The 18,863-nt window shown below is 52.8% G+C and overlaps 5 protein-coding genes across 5 annotated transcripts; 2 read left to right on the top strand and 3 right to left on the bottom strand.

The window, feature by feature from the left end:
* Positions 1-363: 363 nt before the first annotated feature.
* Positions 364-2,220, top strand: QC764_708300 (uncharacterized protein). Its single transcript, XM_062950449.1, has 3 exons — positions 364-718; positions 936-1,420; positions 1,497-2,220. The coding sequence occupies exons 1-3, from the start codon at positions 476-478 to the stop codon at positions 1,867-1,869; spliced, it is 1,101 nt and encodes a 366-aa protein (XP_062796465.1). The 5' UTR covers positions 364-475; the 3' UTR covers positions 1,870-2,220.
* Positions 2,221-2,356: 136 nt separating this feature from the next.
* Positions 2,357-5,578, bottom strand: GPI13 (mannose-ethanolamine phosphotransferase gpi13; the record flags this gene model as incomplete). The annotated part of the gene is made up of 1 exon (XM_062950448.1): positions 2,357-5,578. The coding sequence occupies one exon, from the start codon at positions 5,576-5,578 to the stop codon at positions 2,357-2,359; it is 3,222 nt and encodes a 1,073-aa protein (XP_062796464.1).
* An 862-nt stretch (positions 5,579-6,440) lies between these two features.
* QC764_708280 (uncharacterized protein) lies at positions 6,441-8,076 on the bottom strand (the record flags this gene model as incomplete). Its single annotated transcript, XM_062950447.1, has 3 exons — positions 6,441-7,478; positions 7,882-7,959; positions 8,059-8,076. 3 exons carry the CDS (start codon positions 8,074-8,076, stop codon positions 6,855-6,857), a joined length of 720 nt encoding a protein of 239 aa, XP_062796463.1. The 3' UTR covers positions 6,441-6,854.
* A 1,146-nt stretch (positions 8,077-9,222) lies between these two features.
* QC764_0103250 (uncharacterized protein) lies at positions 9,223-12,612 on the bottom strand (the record flags this gene model as incomplete). Its single annotated transcript, XM_062941095.1, has 2 exons — positions 9,698-12,612; positions 9,223-9,472 (listed from the first exon to the last, which is right to left on the bottom strand). The coding sequence occupies exons 1-2, from the start codon at positions 9,850-9,852 to the stop codon at positions 9,223-9,225; spliced, it is 405 nt and encodes a 134-aa protein (XP_062796462.1). The 5' UTR covers positions 9,853-12,612.
* PUF3 (mRNA binding protein puf3) lies at positions 11,865-17,594 on the top strand. Its single transcript, XM_062950446.1, has 7 exons — positions 11,865-12,672; positions 13,008-13,443; positions 13,540-13,735; positions 13,791-15,310; positions 15,361-15,916; positions 15,967-17,461; positions 17,494-17,594. Exons 2-6 carry the CDS (start codon positions 13,390-13,392, stop codon positions 16,323-16,325), a joined length of 2,685 nt encoding a protein of 894 aa, XP_062796461.1. The 5' UTR covers positions 11,865-12,672; positions 13,008-13,389; the 3' UTR covers positions 16,326-17,461; positions 17,494-17,594.
* Positions 17,595-18,863: the final 1,269 nt, after the last annotated feature.

The following is an 18,863-nucleotide window of genomic DNA, read 5'->3' as shown; positions in this document are numbered from 1 at the left end:
GGGGATACATGGTCACGGCTTGATGACATTATATTGAGGTCTTGACGATTTTATAAAAACCACAGTTTTACCAGACCATCTTCCTTCATGACGAGATAACAAAGGCTGCTCTATCACTTGTGGCCAGTACCTAGCAGACATGGCCAACAAATAGGGACGATTGGCTAAAGGTGAAATGTAAGAGAGAAGAGAAAGGGGAGAAGGGGTGATGTAGCCAGCTTTTAGGCTTTTGAAGAGTGAGCAGGCAGCAGTCCTTTTGGCGGTCGAGATGACTCCCAGGTCCCATTGCTCCTACCCAAAGTTCCAATGGAAAGCCTCAGTGGAATCCTGCCCCCTTTTGGCTTTTGCTTGCGCAAACTCTGTCTATGATAATAACCTTCCACCAACCCTCTCCAAGAATTAATCATCCTGCAACTTTCATCCAGCATTCAACAACTACTACTCGGCATACATCAACAACCTCATTACCAACACAATGGCCGCCCCGAAACCAAACATCGGAACCTTGGACGCCGATATCGCTTTCCATCCAGGGCCCGAGGACACCGTCAGCGCCCTCCGATGGTCTCCCAAGGCAGACCATGTGGCCGCCTCTGCTTGGGATGGCAGAGTGTATATCTATGATGCAACAAACGTCGCCGGCGGCACAGGTTCCATCCGCCCTGTCACCGCCATGAACAACAACCTCCACCCTTTTCTCGATTGCGATTTCAACCAGGTAAGTTTTTGATGAGTGAGGTGATGCATCTATTCGCCCACTCGACCGGATCGAGATTATCGAAAACCGACTAGGAGGATGCGAGGAACATCCACGGATGTTGATGGTGATATGTGGAGGAAGCAAATATGCGTGAACATATATAAATTGGTGATTTAAACAGGCATGTACCACACAACACTGCGCTGTCCACATCCGCTAACCTGGACCCCAACAGGAAGGGAAGATGATTGCCGGTGCCTCGACCGACGGAAAAGTCCACATCATGGATCTCAACGCGCCAGGTCAAACCATGACACTTTCCGGTCATCAAGCCCCTGTGAGGACCGTCCGTTGGGTGGACCTTCCCTGCGCCGGGAATTCGACCGGTCTGCTTGTTTCTGGGTCATGGGACAAGACACTTCGGTTCTGGGACAAGCGGCAACCCAACCCCATCGCCACCGTCAACCTCACCGACCGTGTATGGGCCATGGATGGGTCCGGTACGACCCTCGTCGCGGGGACAGCAGACAACAAGATCCACATCTTCAACCTGGGAAAGATGACACAGAGCAGTGCCATAAGACCCACGATGGTCATCGACTCGCCTCTTGTGGACCAACAAATCAGATGCATAGCTGTCAAACACGGTGGTCAATACTGGGCGGTGGGAGGTATTGGCGGAAGGGTAGCTTTTGGAGCTACCCAACCTAACCCGATGAAGTATACCCCCCTCTTTCGGCCCCCTGGCTTCGCTCTACGCCTTTTACTAACCGGACCTTGTTTTATTCGCTTTTAGGTCAGGAGTGACTTTCTCGTTCAAGTGCCATCGTGAAGTGTCGAAAGAATCAAGCAAAGTGACGAACGTGTACGCCGTCAATGACCTTGCCTTTGCCAATTATATTGCCCATCAAAATGGCTCAACGGCGAGGATCGTGATGGCGACGGCAGGTCAGGATGGACAGGTTATGGTTTGGAATGTGACTAAGAAAACTAGACTGATATCGTATCCGTCTCCCGGGGGGAGTATCACGGCTTGTGGCTTCAACTGGGACGCGACCATGTTTGCGTATGCGGTTGGGTATGATTGGGGAATGGGGTGTGCTTATAACACGCCGAATTATCCAAGAGGGTTGGCGCTGCGGAGGGTGGATTATTCGTGGTTTGCTTAGGAAGAGGGTGGAGGCAAAGAGAAGGGGTCAGCGCTGATACCTTTGAGTATATCGTTGATAGGTATGGAGCGTCTTTTTCTTTTGTGTGCTTATGGCTGGTGTTTTTATGTGTTGGGTGGGTATTGGTATAAATAGGGATTATGTTGCGAGGGGGAGGAAAAATGGAAGTCTTGGGGCAGGAAAGGTGGTGTTGGTATCATGACAGGAAGGGAACACAACTTGTCATTCATTAGGTGTTCAGTAGCAACATCGTGATGAGCGAACATAGCAACAGAACTGCCTTTTCAGTTTGACGTACAGTCTATTAATTATATACAATCCCGTTCGTTACATCAACTATACACAAAAGAAACAAGACCCTTTTCAGGTTCCATACACCCCCAAGTACCAAGCAGAACTTTTTGACTCCTGCCGTGATGTGTGTACAACCAATCAACCACCTCCCTTCTCTCTCTCTCTCTCTCTCCCCATCTCGTCCCCTGCCCCCTTACTCAGCCCACCCAAAAACCTCCCCAATCGCCACCGTATTTCCCCTCAACCCCAACAAACTCACCCCCAACGCCACCAAATCCACCACAATCAACACCACCCCCGCCGTCGCGAACCTCGGCATAAACACCCGATAAAGCATCAGATGCCTCCTCAAATGCCCCGCCCACATCATACTCATCCACCCCTCCACCGCGAAAAAACTGACAAACGCCCCCAGCTTTTTGCTCGTCTCCGCCAGTGCACCCTTCTTCTTGGGTGACGCCTTCCAAAGCACCAAGAGGGGGACGCAAACCGTGGCGAGAATCTGTGCCGCAAAGGTGTTCATCGCCACTGCCAAGGGTGACCAAGGGTAGCGGACGGAAAAAAGGGGGATGAACGCGGAGTCCCATTGAATGGTCGACAGCACAGCCTGATGGCCCGTCTTGAAAAAGTGAAACGAGCCCAGGATCGCGAGCATGACTGGTCCGATCGGGGTTGCAGACAAAGAGTTCGAGTCGAGGATTTCAACGAGGGAGAGGATCTGCCAGAATAGAATGGCCAACGCGCCGCCGCCCATGGGTTTGGAGAGGAGGATTAGGGAGACGAGGAAGTTGAGCGGGAGGAGGAGGTACCGTGCCCCGTGCGCGTTGCCGTAGCCCAAGATCGCGACCTGTGCCCGGGTGGGTGTTGATTTCGAGGCTGAGGTGACGATGCTCACGCAGGGGGGCGCCCACATGAATGCTGTTGTTCCTGCTACAAAGGCCAGGCCGAGGACCATCTGGGCGGTGTAGACGGAGAGGTTTTTGAGCTTTTTTTCGGGCAGGCCAGAGATCCAGTTCCCGTTGTCGGCTGAGTCGAGGACCCAGTAGAGGGCTGACATGAAGAGACCCGTGCGGAAGACGTACCCGATCCAGGCTGGGGCTAGGCCCTCGTAGGAGCGGGTGGGTTGGAGGTAGGCTTTGATGATTGTGGGGAGGATCAGGCTCACCGCGAAGGGGATGGCGAGCTGCCAGAGGGCAGAGGTTGACGAGGTGGAGGAGGCGTAGTAGGTTGATGTGCAGTAGGGCATTTGCTCTTCGCGGCAGAGCTTGGAGGCGGAGGCAAGGCGGCCGAGGACCACGAAGAGGACCGAGTGGTAGATGGCCATGTAGCGGTCGGCAAGGGACTGGATTCGCAGGGCGGAGAGGGCTGTGACGAAGCCAAAGGTGGTGATGAAGAAGAGCAGAATAGAGTCCTCCCAGATTGTGTACGAGTTGGAAGCGAAGCCGATAGACTGGCTGAGGGTGAACACTGCTGCCATCCACCCCCAAATTGTGGATGGAACAAGAGTCCGGAGGGTCTCCTTGATTTCGTAAAGCGACACACCGACAGTGGCAATGCTGGTGAGGGCGGCCATGGCAGCACCGCGGTAATAGTCGCCCGTGCCCTTGAGGTAAGCATGGAGAGCACCGCCAATAAGGCCCGGAACTGCGCCAAGGAAAGCAGCAGCAACAAGTTTCCTCTCGAGAACATTCTCCAACGGCAGCTCCGAGTCAGGAATGACGCCCATAATCTCCAGGCTCTTTTCAGCATCGTCCAGCTCAGGGTCATCAACAGCCTCATCATCCTCGGCTCCCTTGGAGACGTAGACTAGCAGGGTAAGAACACCGAATCCCATGACGGCGATTCCAAGAATCATGTTCTTGATATTGAACTGCGCCCAAAGGCTCTTGCAGCGAGCCAGAGTCTCCCTTTGGTACTCGGCAAAAGCAGAATAGACAGCAACCCAGTTGCCCTTGGAAACCAGACCCTCAGCCTTGTCCCAAAGATCAGCCGGCGAGCCGGGGGTAGAAGCAGGTTCCTCAGCCATGCCTCTGGCAGCAAAATAGGAGGCCTGATACCGCTTGACACCAGCAGCCGCAACCCTTTCAGCCGCAGCCAAATTATTCCAAGAATTGCCGCGAGGACCAGCAAAGACCTCCTCGATAGGACGCCCCAAATTATTGAAAGGAATAGGAATACCCATCATCAGCGCCAAAGTCGGCACTAAATCAATCTGGTTCACCGGCCTCTCCACCGCCGTAGCCGGCGGGACCGCAAACTCAGGCTTCGTCCTCCCAAAACCCCCCTTTGGCGAGTACATCCAAAGAGCCGCCTGTACCTCATCATCGCTCTCCCCCCCATGATCCCCCTTACTATCCATCCCGTGATCCCCCATCACAATCAACACCGTCCTCTCGTCAATCTTCCCCGCCAAATCCCTCACAAACCCATCCATCTGCCTCAACTTCCTCCCCATCTCGGGATGCTCAGGCCCATACCGATGTCCCGCATGATCCACCCCTAACAAATGCCCAATCACCACATCCCACTCCCCCTTCCTCCCCTCCTCCATCAGCGGAAAGATATGCTCAATAACCCCTTCATCCACCGTGTGCAGATCCCACACATTAAAACTATCATACGGCCTGCTCAGATTCCCCTCAAAATACCCCGGAAAAAGACTCTCCCAAGTGTCATCCCCCAAGTGCACCACCCTCTTCCCAGCCCCCCTCAGCTGCCCCAGCAAATTATCCTCCTCCACCGCCGTCCCCGAAAAGCTGCTCCCCACATCAATAAAAGTAGGCAGCGTCCCCGTCGTCAACCCCTTCAACCTCTGCAGCGTACTCGTGGGCGGATCGGCAATAAACGGCCGCAAAAAAGCCTTGTTCGGCTCCCGAACAGCAGTCTCGTACATGAACGGGAACCGGTTGTGAAACTCGGCGTTGTCGTCCACGGGAACGGTAAAGTCATATCTCAACGCGTCGATCAACACCACCACTGCCTTGTCGAAGGTCTTGGGGTGCCAGCATCCTCCTTCTGGGGTCCCCTTTCCTGGCCAGGCCGGCAAGATCCCCCCTTCTTGCCCTGCGGGAGAGACGTCGCAGAGGGATTTATCGTCCAGTTGCAGTCTTGTGAGGAGGAAGCCGCTGGTGAAGTACCCCAGCCCGACGAGGTGGATGGCTAGCATCCAGACCCAGAACCCGGCCGTCCATGCCCAGCGGGATTGGTACGCCTTTTTGCGGCGACCTTCGAGGGCTGCTCGTCGGAGTTCGCGGAGCTTGATCTCGTCCGTGTTGTTGGGTTCTACGGCGGTAACGGCTTTTTTGGTCGCATCTTCCGCGTCCTTTTTGCGCTTGGCGGCGTCCCATTGGGATTTGAGCGTCTTGTAATCGGGGGCGGGAACCGCTTTTTTCGGGGTTGGTTGGGGTGGTGGCATTGTGAAGGGTTATGGTGGCGCTTTCGCGCGCCCGCGTGTCGATGTCGTCGTGGGGTTGTTGTCAGGGTAAGAGATCTGATAGAATGCGATTAAGGGGTGATGGGTGGGTTATACGATTGGATGTCGAATTGCGAAGAGTTGAAGAAGCAAAAGAAAATAGGTTCAAAGATAAAGAACGGGTGAGATCTCCCACGTATCGAGGTTATTACAACAAAAAAGAGTAGAGCCAAAGAAAAAGGCCGTCGACAAGGCGAGAGGATATGGATCTTTTGTTCAACGAGACAGGTAAGAAGAATGCGCCATTTGAACGGCGACGAAATGCCAACTGGCAAGCTGTTGATTTTTGGAGCTTCCAGAAAGCAAAACCATCTCCACAGCTTTGTTTGGCAGCTCCTCCTCCCCGTGTCTCCCAGCAAATCCTCAGGCCGTCGTCATTTGTTGGCGCAACTACCCTAACCCTTGATTTACACATGCCACCTCCTGAATCAGCATCTAGACCGATCCAATAGGAGAATTATGATCATCATCTCGCCTCGGAAGGAAAACAACGCTTCCTTTCGGCAAGCATGGAAACCTGGAAAACAAAGCAACAAGCGAGAAACGTCAAAACAAAAAAAAACCGTCGGGGAGTGCTCGGCCCCATACCAGCATCCCACAAACGGTCGATCATGGGCAGTTGCGAGACCGTTCAAAAACGCCCGCCTCGCGGCAGGCATCGTATATTTAATTATACAATACTAGAATGTCCGAGATGACGGTTAGAGAAATGCCACAAACCCGCCATCGAAACGCTGCCCGATCAGCAATGCACCCCAAGTATGTACGTTGATCCACCCACCGAAAAACATTGAAAAAAAAAGAGTACTCCATAATGTGTGTGTGTGTGTGTGAATGTACGCGGTTGCTACCCGTTGGCACCATCATAGCATCTATCTATATAGCGGGCACATCTGGTGTGCTTCCCCCATGCTCCCGTTAAGCCAGCCTGCGCGCATCAGGTCCTCTCCAAGCTGAATTGTATCGAAAGTGTTTGGAAGCTGGGTGCCCTCAGCGACCCTCGAATTGAATAAATAGACAAGTGGAAGAAAACAGCAAGGCCGGTGTTTTCTGCAGAAGGAAGGTATGTATGGTATAATTTTCGTGCCCGGTCCCGTTTTTCTCACAAACTCCAGTCGCCCGTCAAATCATTAAATAGTCCGGCTCGTCGTTTGTGTGCGCGAATGAGCCTTCATGTTTGTTGTTGGTTCCCATTGTTTGAGTGGTAACATGTTGTAGTTTAGCGGAACTCCTTCTCCTTGAGTCCGCCAATCTTCTCAATGTCCACCGAGTAGAACTGCGTGCTGCTTTCCTTCTCATAGGCGGGGAGTTGTTCGTCGTTGAGGGGCTCGAGGCCAACGGTGGTCTCGCCAACACGGACGACGACAACACGGCCGCTCTTTGGCCTGCCTTGGTCGTCCTGCTCGTCGGGGAAGGTGATGTGAATCTGGGGAACGTTGTCGGGGGAGTGGGGAGGCGATCGGGGGTTGGCAAGCATGGGCGAGGCGCCATTGTTGAAGACGATGACGCTTTGTCGGCCGTTGCCGGTTTCGATGGTGAGACGTCTGTGGTTGCCCGACTTCTTGACATCATGGTATTGGGGGAGGGTCTCGTCCAACATCTGCTTCTGCCTCCGCATCCTCCGCATCAGCACCAGAAGGGAGAAAGCCAGCAAGCCGCAGAAAGTAAGAGCGAGAAGTGCGATGAGGATATCGACGGTTGTCTCGTTGTCGCCGGTGTCGAGGCCCCGGCGGACGATGTGTGTGAATGAGTCCATTGTGGTGGTTGTGGTGAGGGTGTTGTGAGACCTAAAGCCAGACGTAAGGAATGTAAATGGCGGTCGGTATATACGAGCTGCCGGGAGCTGTAGAGAGAGAATATTAGCGGTGATGTAGATACATATCAAGTAGATCAACTTCAACTCACAACCGCGCGTGTAATTACTTTTACTCTACTTCCTCGTGTTGTGTCACAGGGACTGCATCAACAAAAATGACTGGACGGAACGGCTGAAAGAATGAAGCCGATACCAATAGGGTTTCCCTGAGGGCGGGAGGAGTGGTGGAAAAGAGAGTGATCGAAAGAACGACTGTGTGAAGCAGTCCCCAAGCTTTGACGTCGACGATGAAGGAAAAAGAGGAGATGGACGAGACGGCCAGGCAAGGCGCGAGGCCTGGCACAAGTAGTTGCGGTCAGCACTGCCTTCAGGGGATGTAGCGAGCGCTAGCGAAATCAACGCCATGTCCCGATTGGGATGAACCACTCACAAGGACTCCACCGTAATCAGGCACGCACCAATAATGTCTCTCGTATCCGGTGGGCCCAATCTTGGAAGCGCCATACCCCTGCTAAGCGGTTCGCTGAAAAGGTGCGGAAACGTCGTGCTGGAGGTGGGTGCGCCGGTGAAATTGTGTGGGGTTGACAGTTCATGTTGGTCCAAACACGATCTTCACCTCAGCCATTTCGAGATGAGAGATTATCAAAACAATGCCTTGATTATCACCATCCAACGGGCCACGGTGTTGCCGGCAGCCGACAACCGGCCAATCTCTTACATATATATATGAAAGGTTCTAGAACCCGACACCCTCTCCACCTCGCTGTCGCCAACCCGGCTCTTCTCCCTGACAGCCCGGACCAAAGTTTGGCGCCTCTTCGACAATGCTACCTCACCAGGAGCACACCCCTATCGCCAGGCTGACTGCCTTCGGCGGCAACCTCACACCTTGCCAAGGTGCTGTGAACAGCTCAGAAAGATCGGAACTGTGATATGACGCCACGGTGATCTCGAAGTGACATGAATATGTCACATGGTTCCAGAACACCATTCAGGCTGGTGTAGGTGCCTTCAAGATGTGCTCACTGATCAGTATCTAATGTATAGTAAGCGAATGTTCATCATCCTAATCTCAGCATATATGAGGCCATCTGCCACAATCATGACTTACCACTTACCAAGCTACATGAAGGCCCTTCCAGACAGTATGTCAAGTTCGGTTCCCAAGAAAGAAACGACAGCCGTCGGGCGACCCAGAAGTCTTTCGACAACCTTGCTTCCGATCTCGAGCAATCTGTTGATGTCAGATAATTTCCCAAAGGGCGGTGAAACTGCAAGTCGTCAACGAGGTGTGAAACATTCCCGTGATATCAACCTATCGGACACTGCATGCACAACCCCAAAGGAACTTGAGGATATGACAATTGGACGATATTGTGCTGCTGCGGGAAACGTGGAAGCATACCGTCGATGGGTGTCTTGGCGATAGCCCATGGATAGAAATACCCAACTGAAAGCAACAGAGCCCAGTCAGCGGGCACGTCGAGGACCATTATACCCGGGTAGATGACGTTCTCACCCGGCCAGACCTCCCTCTTAGTTGCTGGCGATGCAGGGAGCCGTGATACCGGCTCTCAGACCCGAGCACAACCTGTGGCAACCTGCCAGCGAAGCAGGTCTGTCTTGTGTTATGGCACACGAGCGCGTCGAGCCATATTGCCAGATGAAGGGTGTTTGGCAAAGCCAGCAAAACAAAAATGTGCTACCGATGTCTCAGACTGACATTGTTCGACCATCTAATTAGGAGAACCTGGAAGCCAGCTAAGCATGGTTACAGCGATGAAAAGGTCAGGACGGCAACGGGGTGGTGCGGTTGGGAGATGCCAGCAGACTCTGCATGCTGGCAGATGTCGGCTTGCTGATAATGGCCAAGACCGGCACCGGGCAGGAGGCTGGGGAAGATACGGGTTCGGTGCCGGACATCGGGCGCTTTTCTAGAGTGGAAACGAACAACTGCACGGCAGTCCGGCCGCACATGGCCAGCGCTGGGGGGCCCTGCGGCTTTCACTGCGTCGTCTTGCCTGTCAAATGAGTCAGCTACCCGAGCATCTCAGTTAACAGATGGTCGTTCCACGGAACGTACACGCTAGATTGTTCTATTTCCTGCGTGCTGCCGGCAGCCGCAATTGTTTCCCCCTTTCCTGAAACAAAGGCCATCAACGGCGGCCGGGTAAGAGGCCCCGAGCGGTCGGCTGAACATGGGGCCTTGGGGGCCAAACCCAACAAACTTAACAACACATACACACCTTTCAGCATAAACCCCAAAAGGAAGAGGGTCGCATGCCTCTCCCGGGAAGGAACCCAAGAGAAGCACGCCTGGGGCAAAGAGGGAGAGGTTGGAGTGTGTGACAAGATGTGTACTGGCGCTTGCTTGTTTGGAAGGATCACAGATGGCGCACATTTATACACACGGATGGCCTGCCACTGGATCGGGTAGGTATGACAAGGCGGGAGCACCAAGCTCGTCTGGTCTTCCCCGGATCCGGCTGCTGGGAGGCGCATCGCCATCGAGCTGGGCCAGTCAGGGGAGGAGTTTGCGGGTGGGAAGCGGCGAGACACTGGGTGGTGATCTCGTTCGTGCTTCTCGGCCCGTCGATGACAACAGAGATGAAGGCATTCCACGAGGGCAGAGGAGCTTGATATACAGACAGCATCCCTTACCTCGAAGCTATCGAGATTCTGTTTATCAGACCGGTGCAATATTCTACACATTGCCATTCCCTTGTCGCATCCATACCGGTGAAGGCGCCAAGGGTGTGCTTTTGGGTGAACACTGTGTCCCTGCATCCCACGATGGTGCCATTCGTGACCACGGCCGGTTTTTGTGGCGAACCCTCTCTTACCCCCTGAGTATCCGTTAACCAAAATGGAGACAGCCAGCATATGCACGCGCAAGAGACTGTTTGCTGGTGACAAATGACGCCAGACAAGCACAAGCATTCCGCACATGGCCCCAAGTGCAACGGTGCACCACGGCGTACGAATTTTGTCTCTGAACCAGGAGGTCAAGTTGGCAGCGTTCAGTCAGGCCAGGGTTCGGTCGCCCCCCATTGTCTATTTGTCCGAAACGGCCGACTTTTCAACAATTGCTTTGTGGCCGAGAACGGGGCGTTTCGAAACGTACTGGCTCTGAGGGCCTCATTAAGAGTGTTCGAGATTCGAGCTAACAACGCAGAGAGGCCTGAGCAAAACAAAGAAGGGCGTTAGTTAACGAGGAACTCGGCCGCGAGATCAGCGGCCTTGCGGATCGCCCATCGTGTGGCATCAAATCTCGGCCGGAAGACGATTGGACTTTGGCATGGAAAAGGGAAAGCCAACAGTGGGAGGAGGCACGGCACCGAGGGAGCATCTGCTGGGCGCTCGGTGCATGTGTTCGATGCCGCTGATTGGAACACACAGTCCGCAAAGTGGCTTGCGCACACGGTGCCAACTGCCCAAGAAGACCTAGACAATTAATTGCTATGATATAGTGTAGGGCATGAGGCAACCATCGAGCCAACAGAAAGGAAAATAGACAACCAGAGAGAAAAAAGAAGCAAAAGAAAAAGTGCTCAAGAAAACACCCTCAAGGCCCCGGTTGCACCGGCGATACATTCACACAGCCACTAGCACATCGCCGTCGTCATGCTACCTCGAAGGACTGAGGGACTGAGGTGCGCTGGTGAGCGGCCCCGGCTAGGTGCCCTTCCATCCCCGGAAAAGGCCCCTCTCTACTCCTCCACTTCCCCTCTCACACGGTTTGCCGCTCGCATTTCTGGAGACAGAGAAAGAAAGAGAAAGGCCTTGTTGGCGACCTTGGAAACGGCGCTGACCATGCTGCCGAAACACGCTTCTGGTCCGATGCCACCCATCAGCTATTGCTGTGCCCTTGGAGCCTCGACTGACGAGTCCTTGGGCTAGTGAGGCACATGGTGCCCTTTTCAAGCTCCGGTTCGGGAGTCAGGTATAACAGCTGGTCGCTTGTAGGTAGGGCTCCACCGGTCTTGAGTGGGGACCGTGTATCTAAAACTATCTCTACTTAATCGCGGGTGGGAGCAACGATCGACGACGTAGAGCAACTTTTGAGGTCCCGTCTAGAGGACGTCTACGTAATGGTGTGGATATGGATATGGATATGGATATGGATAGCTCTCTTTGGCCTACCTGATAAGATAGGTAGATTGACGCTCCCATCTCTATCTACACGAAGCAGCTGGCATATCACACCCAAACCCCAATAGACCACCATGAAGTAATAACCGTCTGAAGTTGATCGCGTGCATCGTGACCTGCAGCAACAGAGAGCAACAGGAGCAACGAGCGACGTCAAAGAAAAAAAAAAAAGACTGGACCCCTCCCCTGCCGTCGGGTGGTCGGTAGCGCCCTAAAAAAAGGAGCCACAGGGTTGACTCGACTCCGCTAAGATCTTAGCGTTCCCCACTCCTCCCTTGTCGTAGCTGGGAGCTTCTCCTGCGCAACACCCGCAAAACCGCCAAAACTGCCCTGCAAGCCCTGCACTGGAGCCCTGTCCGCCCGTTCTCCTTTCGTCTCAACGCCGCGCATCAAGGCCAATCCCTCCAACCCCCGTCGCGAATCCCCATCTCCATCTCATCCCAGATCAACCCACACCCACCCAGCACCCAGCACCTGGCACCAAGCAGCAAAAGCAGGGCCCCTCCCCGACCCGCTTTTGGCTTCTGCCCGTGGCTCGCCCATCCTCCGCACCAGAGCCATCCCTGGGTCTGGCTACATTCCACCGAGCACCATCGCATCCATTCCTCGACCACACAAGTCCAAAACACCGCCATTCACTTTACTACTTCTTAGCAGAGCAGCCTCCTCGACTCTTCCCCCGTTAACTCGCAAACTCGCAAACTCGCCTCACCCTCTGCCTCGTCCTGCCGACCTGCTTTACCTTGCCTAGCCTAACCTAACCTAACCTGGCCATTCCTCCTCCTCCCGAATACCTACGGTAGCTTTAACTACCTACCTATCCACCCACAGCTCCGGATACCAAGACAATCAGATAGTTTCGAGCGAGCGAGCGACCGCCCACCCACCGTCCCGTCTTCCGTACACACATATGACCGACGACGGCCGCAACAGCACCTATTCGCTGGCCGCCGGAATCCGGTGCATAAACGACAGCACAGGCTGCCCCCGTCCCCGCGCAACCCGAGAGAGCTTGTGAGGGAGAGAGGACGTGTATCGGCGGGCTAGAGAAGCCAATTAATAACGTGCGGTAAGTGCTTGCATGTTGCACACCCGTCTGCAACACAGTACAATTCGCCGCCAGCTCAGGTTCTCCTGCTCTTTACCTTTTGTCCTCGCCGTTCCCTTGGCCTCTCGGCTCCGGCTTCAGGTGGACAATTATACAATTACCTGAAGCTTTGCCGTGCTTGCTTGAGTGGGTGCGAGTGGGCTGTGTGTGTGGTAACCCATCATCATCAGCCTTACAACTTCTCCGACCCTGCCCCCACTTGCCCTTTTTTCCAACTGCTTCCCACTTCTGATGCCTCTTGCGCTGGCTGACTGACTGACTGACTGACTGACTGACTGACGCTCCTGCCTCTGAAGCTCAACCTCTCTGGTGTCTACTGCGACTTTCTTATCGAGATACCCACGGTGTATATCCATGATCTATAGACGGCACACATAGCCTTTTGCGCTTTTCTCTCGGCATTCTCTGCTGCTGCATCACTTCTACTGCATTCAAGGCTATCGGCAACAGCCCACTATCCTTTCGGACCCCCAATCGCTCGAGTGCCACGGACCTGTGTGGGCAGGCTTCCACTCTCGTTTGCGCCCCGTATAAAGGCGCCGACTTCCCCGCAGCCACCACGACGGCTCCACGACCGTCAAGCTTCCCTTATCACGGGCGGATCCCGTATTCACTAGGAATACGGTTCTTCTGCGAATCCATAAAAGCCATCTCCACCTCTCTTACCCCGAGGTTGCAATGACGTCTTCTAGCACACAGCGATCCACCAACGGCACAACCATGGCAGGCACGGTAAGTTGCTTCCCATATACGAGACACGCATTCGCTCCTGCCTTTGAAGCATATGGCTGCCCGAATCTGGTACTGACGTTCTGACTGATCTTCTAGACTCGACCAAGCAGGTTCCCGAACCTTGCCCCAAGCTCCACAGGCAACGGCGCAAACGGTATTGAGAAGAGCTCCCAGCCCATCACAAACACATTTCCGGCGCCAAACACCTGGGGAAGCGGCACCAGCATCTGGTCCAACACCAACACCATTGGCAACAGCTTTGTGAAGAGCAGGGAGGCTGTGGGCGCCAGAGGTATGTTTTTCCAGTCAGGCGCTCCGTGAGAAGGCTTAACTAACATGCGGTGGAGATTCTAACGACGGATTTGTTACCCCCTCGGGGTCCGGTGCGCTGGCATCCGCATCGGAAATCGATCCATGGGGCAGGCCCGGAGGCCCTTGGAACTCAAACGATAACTCGCAGAACCGCAACGTGTCCGGTCAGACATCTCCAAACCGAACTCGCTCAGAGGTTCAGCTTCATGACATATCAGGCAGCATGCCTTACTATTCGGGGTCACAGACAATGACACAACGTGCCTTGGGTGGCTCAAAGGATGCCAAGAATGGCTTTCCCAAGTATACGTCGCAGTATGCTGACTTCACCGATGACAAGGACAACTCTTTCAGCAACCTGAATGGCGAACCTGAACAGCCTGTCGGCAGGTACCCAACTTCCCGATCTATGCAAGATCAGTCTTTCTTGGGAAATGGGCACTCGCGGGATCACCTTTCCACTTCTGGCCAGTCAGACAATGATTTGCACGGCCAGGGGGCCCCGTATGCCGACTATCCCTTCGGCACACCTCACACTTCGATTCACTCCCAACGTCCCTCTTTGAACGGGCCAACCGGGTCCTTCCATGGCCAGAACCCAAGAAGTTACGACCACAACAACATAGGGCAGCAAATTCCCGATGATGATCTCCCAGAGCGGTTGGGACGCATGGCCATTGGTTCTGGTCTTAATGGAGGCTCCAACGCTTTGGGAAATCTGCAGTCATTCGGTAACGGCTCGCAGGATTTCCAGCTTAATCCAGGCTCCCAGCCTTGGGATCATGGTCAAGGGTACCAGGCTGGACACTCGCGGGATAGCTACTCCAACAGCATCTCCCTGGACAGGCGGGGCTCTGGAGTTGATCACAGCTCGTCTGCCGGTAGCACGTACCGTGCTGGTGCGACTGGCGTGGGGTTGAACAGCCCACGAAGCTTCACACCCGCCATCGATTCATGGTCAAGACCGGTATCACGCGACCTTCGATCGGGGCCTGAAGCGGACCGGCGCAGCTTGTCCCATTTCCCACCGCAGTCACCTTACTACCAGAATGGGTATTACAACTTCCCACAGTACGCACCAGGGCCCTATGACGCTGTCTATGGCAGACAGCCAATGCAGTTTCCGGGATACCCACTTCCACAGTATCCATTTGCTCACAACGGCGTGCCGCCGGTTCGCCCAAGCAGTGACCGGGACCCGGCCAGGGGAGTGCGGAGCTTGAAGCTGGAGGAGTTCAAGACTGGGAACAAGTCCAGCAAGCGATTCGAGCTCAAGGACATCTATGGCTTCATTGTGGAGTTCAGTGGTGACCAGCACGGCTCTCGCTTCATACAGAACAAGCTTGAGACGGCCAACAGTGATGACAAGAATCAGGTCTTCCATGAGATTGAGCCCAATGCCATCGTGCTGATGAAGGATCTGTTTGGCAACTATGTCATCCAAAAGTTCTTTGAGCATGGGAATCAAGCCCAGAAGCAAGTGCTTGCTGCGGCCATGAAGGGCAAGGTTGTTGAACTCTCGATGCAGATGTACGCCTGCCGAGTTGTTCAGAAGGTGAGCTTCTCTGCTTTCTTGTTTTGTTTTCATGCACTGACTAGCAATAGGCTCTTTCGCACGTGCTCGTTGAGCAACAGGCTGAATTGGTCAAGGAACTCGAGCCCGAGATTCTCACAATCGTGAAGGACCAGAACGGAAACCACGTCATCCAGAAGATCATTCAGACAGTGCCTCGGCAACACATTGGTTTCATTTTCGATTGCTTCAGGGGACGTGTCAGCGAACTGTCGTCGCATGCGTATGGGTGCCGTGTGATCCAGCGTGCTCTTGAGCATGGGAACGAGGCAGACAAGCAGTCCATCATGAAGGAGCTGCACAGCTGCGCCCAGATGCTGATCATGGACCAGTACGGCAACTATGTGACGCAGCATGTCATCACGGATGGCTCTCCCGATGACCGTTCCAAGATGGTTGCCCTCGTCATGTCTCAGCTGCCCATCTTCTCCAAGCACAAGTTCGCCTCCAACGTCGTGGAGAAGTGCATCAAGCATGGTACGGCTGACCAACAGCGCGACATCAGGGACCGCTTCATGTCCCGAGGAGATGATGGCAACTCTTTCTTGGTATCCTTGACCAAGGACCAGTTCGGCAACTACGTCCTCCGTAAGTCCCTCGGAATATCTTGTGATACTCAGAAAGCTAACCTCAGTTAGAAACCCTCCTCAGTGAGCTGCAAGGCCAGGATAGGGATGTCCTGGTCAATGAGGTGAGACCGCTTCTTGCATCCATCAAGAAGATGTGCACGGGCAAGCAAATTGCCGGAGTTGATCGCTTGCACAACGCCATCACCAGCTACACACCTTCGTCGACGGCCCCGACTTCTCCTGGCCTTCACGTCGACGTGAGCTCGGCGGTGCCGACTCCAAACCTCACGATGGGCCCGAACAGCCCTTCAAGCAGTCCGCCAAGCACTAGTGAGAGTGCCGTCGAGGAGACGATTGGTCAGACGGATGCCAAACCTGCCGCGACAGACGCGACGGTCAACATTCAGGACCAGGCCGACGAGGTCTAACTCTTCTCTACCGGTGGCATAGTGTCATGTCTATTCCCAAGCTTCTCTTCGCCTTGCCTTCCTTTCACCGATATTGCGATTTAATCTTCGGCCCTTTTGGGCCCTACGCTTTTCCGTTGAGATTTTGGTCCTTTACCCACATGGACAGGCACTTTGCTCATTACATTGCACACCTCGGGCGCCTCGATTACTCCGCACTCTTAATTCTTCACCAAACCATGTTTTGGTTCTGTATATCTGGAAAGCGCGCCTTGGATTGCCACCACGGGTTCCATCTGCTCAAATGGGTTTCATCTCTGCCTTTTGATCTATTGGCGAATGGGGGCTTTCTTTTCATCGTTCCATACCCGAGCATACCGCATACACTCACTACCTTTATACGGCAATTACGGTCAGTCTTCCCGAAACACACAAACAACACATTTACAGGGAATAGACATGGACAAAAGGATACCCAACATGACGTTTTTCTTTTTCTTTTGCTTTCCTCGTACTTTACGTACCTAGGTTTCGGAATGGGAAGTGGGATGCGACGCCGACTTTTGTGTCGTGGGCTTGTGGTTATGGGTTATGGGGCTTGGGCTTGCTTTTCTCATTTGGAGGGGCCATAGTAGTAACACCCAACACCTGATGTTTGCCAGAGTGGCTGGGTGTCGTTGATGGCTGGTTAGCTTCCAAATGATGTTTGTTATTACTTTGCTGTGGTTTTTTTCTCTCTTTCAGATGTGTTTTTATTTTTCTTTCTTTGCTATTTAAAAACTTTCCCCTCATGGTCGTTGAGGGGAAAACAAATATCGGGGACAACCGAACCGGGACATATCGTACGAACACACACACCGACAGCTTACATGGATGGGTTGATGAGATGTTTTTGATTTTATTTGTCTTGTGTTTGAAAGCGTGGAGTTTATTTGCCTTTTATGTGTTTTTGAAACCAAAGTTTATTTACACTCCTTTTTCTGTGTTTAAAATCTTGCGTTGAACTTGTTGTTGCTGTGGCAGGGGTGGTGGTCTTGTTTATGGTGATGTGGTTTGTGTAATTTTCCCCCCTTCTCTTTTTCTTGTCTTTACCACAAAGGGGGTTTTCTCGTTGATAAATACAAAAACAACAACAACAACAACAACAACAACAACAACAACAACAACAACAACAACCACATCAACACAATAAATAATGGCGCGAATTGTACTTTTTGGTTGTTGAGGCGAAAAGGGAGTTATAGCGAAGGAGGAGCTATGGGTTACTTGGGCGAACGGCAATACATAAAATATTGGAATGGGATGGGGGATGGGATCTAAGGGGTAACAACAAGGGGTTTTATTTTTGGGGTGGAAGATTTGGAGGAGGAGGAAAGGGGATGGGTGGTTTTGATGGTTGGTTGGGGCGGGTGGTATGGTGTTCTATGGATGCTGGGTTGGTGGTGGTGGTGGTTTACCTGCTACACATTTTTACCTACCTACCTACTTATCCTTACCTTATACCACGCGGTATCTTTTTGTTTTGTTTTTTTCGCTGGGCACATATTACCCCTTTACCTTATCTACAATACCTATCTACCTTGTATTCCCACCGACTTTGACTTATCATCACATCTGCTACTACCTCTAACTGGCTTGCCCTTCTTAATTACCCATTGGTTGTTTTATTTTTCCTTGTGCCCTTTGCCATTGATTGCGCCTCTTCCTCTTTCTTTCTTTCTTGTAAACCGCACGATGATAGCCATCATCACACACCATTCCCACCTACCCACCCTACCCTACCTTGCTTTTGTACAGCCAAGAATGAATTTTCCCCAGCACCACTGCAACAACTTTACATTCCTTGCTTGCTCTGCTCTTGGCGACCAACCACACACTCGTTTATGTCAACGTTGCCCTTTTGCGGTAGGTTGTACAACACAGTTTTTGTTGTGGTGTTTTTCCCTGGTTGTCCCTTATACATATATATGATTCTGCCGCGTTTGAGAGAGAGGTAGAAAGAGAGGGAGGGAGTGTGTGTTGACAGTGAGTGTGTTGATAAGATAGGCTGTTGTTGTGTACAGATAATGGGAGGGGGGATGAGGAAGTGTTTTGTAAGATATAGACTGTTTGAAGAGGATGGTGTTGTTTGTAGGATATAGACTGATTTGAGAGGGCGGTGTTGCTTTATGAGTGGGTTAATGATGGAGTGGAGTTGGGGGGATTGGGGGGTGGTGGATTTTGAGGGGAGGGGAGATTGTTTCTCTTTGCGAGACTTTGCTTTTGCTATATACACAGATAAACCAAATGTAAACCAATGAACCAGTAAGTGAGATGGCTATGGTACGCACAATACGTGGTTAGAGAACTGGATTTGGTATTTTCTAGGGATTGATGGATGCCGATTGTTTTGTTCTCCTTTTTGAGTGGAAGTTGTTGAGGTTGCTTGTTGTTTGGTCTAGAAATATACAGGAGGGAGGGACTGAGTTTGGGGAGGGTTTGATACTATGAAAAGAAGAGCTTAGGCCTGTTTGGGGATGAAAGAAGAAAAGACAAGATCAGAGATGCAGTGGCTATTTC

Source organism: Podospora pseudoanserina (genome assembly GCF_035222485.1).
Source record: "Podospora pseudoanserina strain CBS 124.78 chromosome 7 map unlocalized CBS124.78p_7, whole genome shotgun sequence".
Classification (NCBI taxonomy): domain Eukaryota; kingdom Fungi; phylum Ascomycota; class Sordariomycetes; order Sordariales; family Podosporaceae; genus Podospora; species Podospora pseudoanserina.
This window is presented reverse-complemented; position numbering and strand designations above follow the sequence as displayed.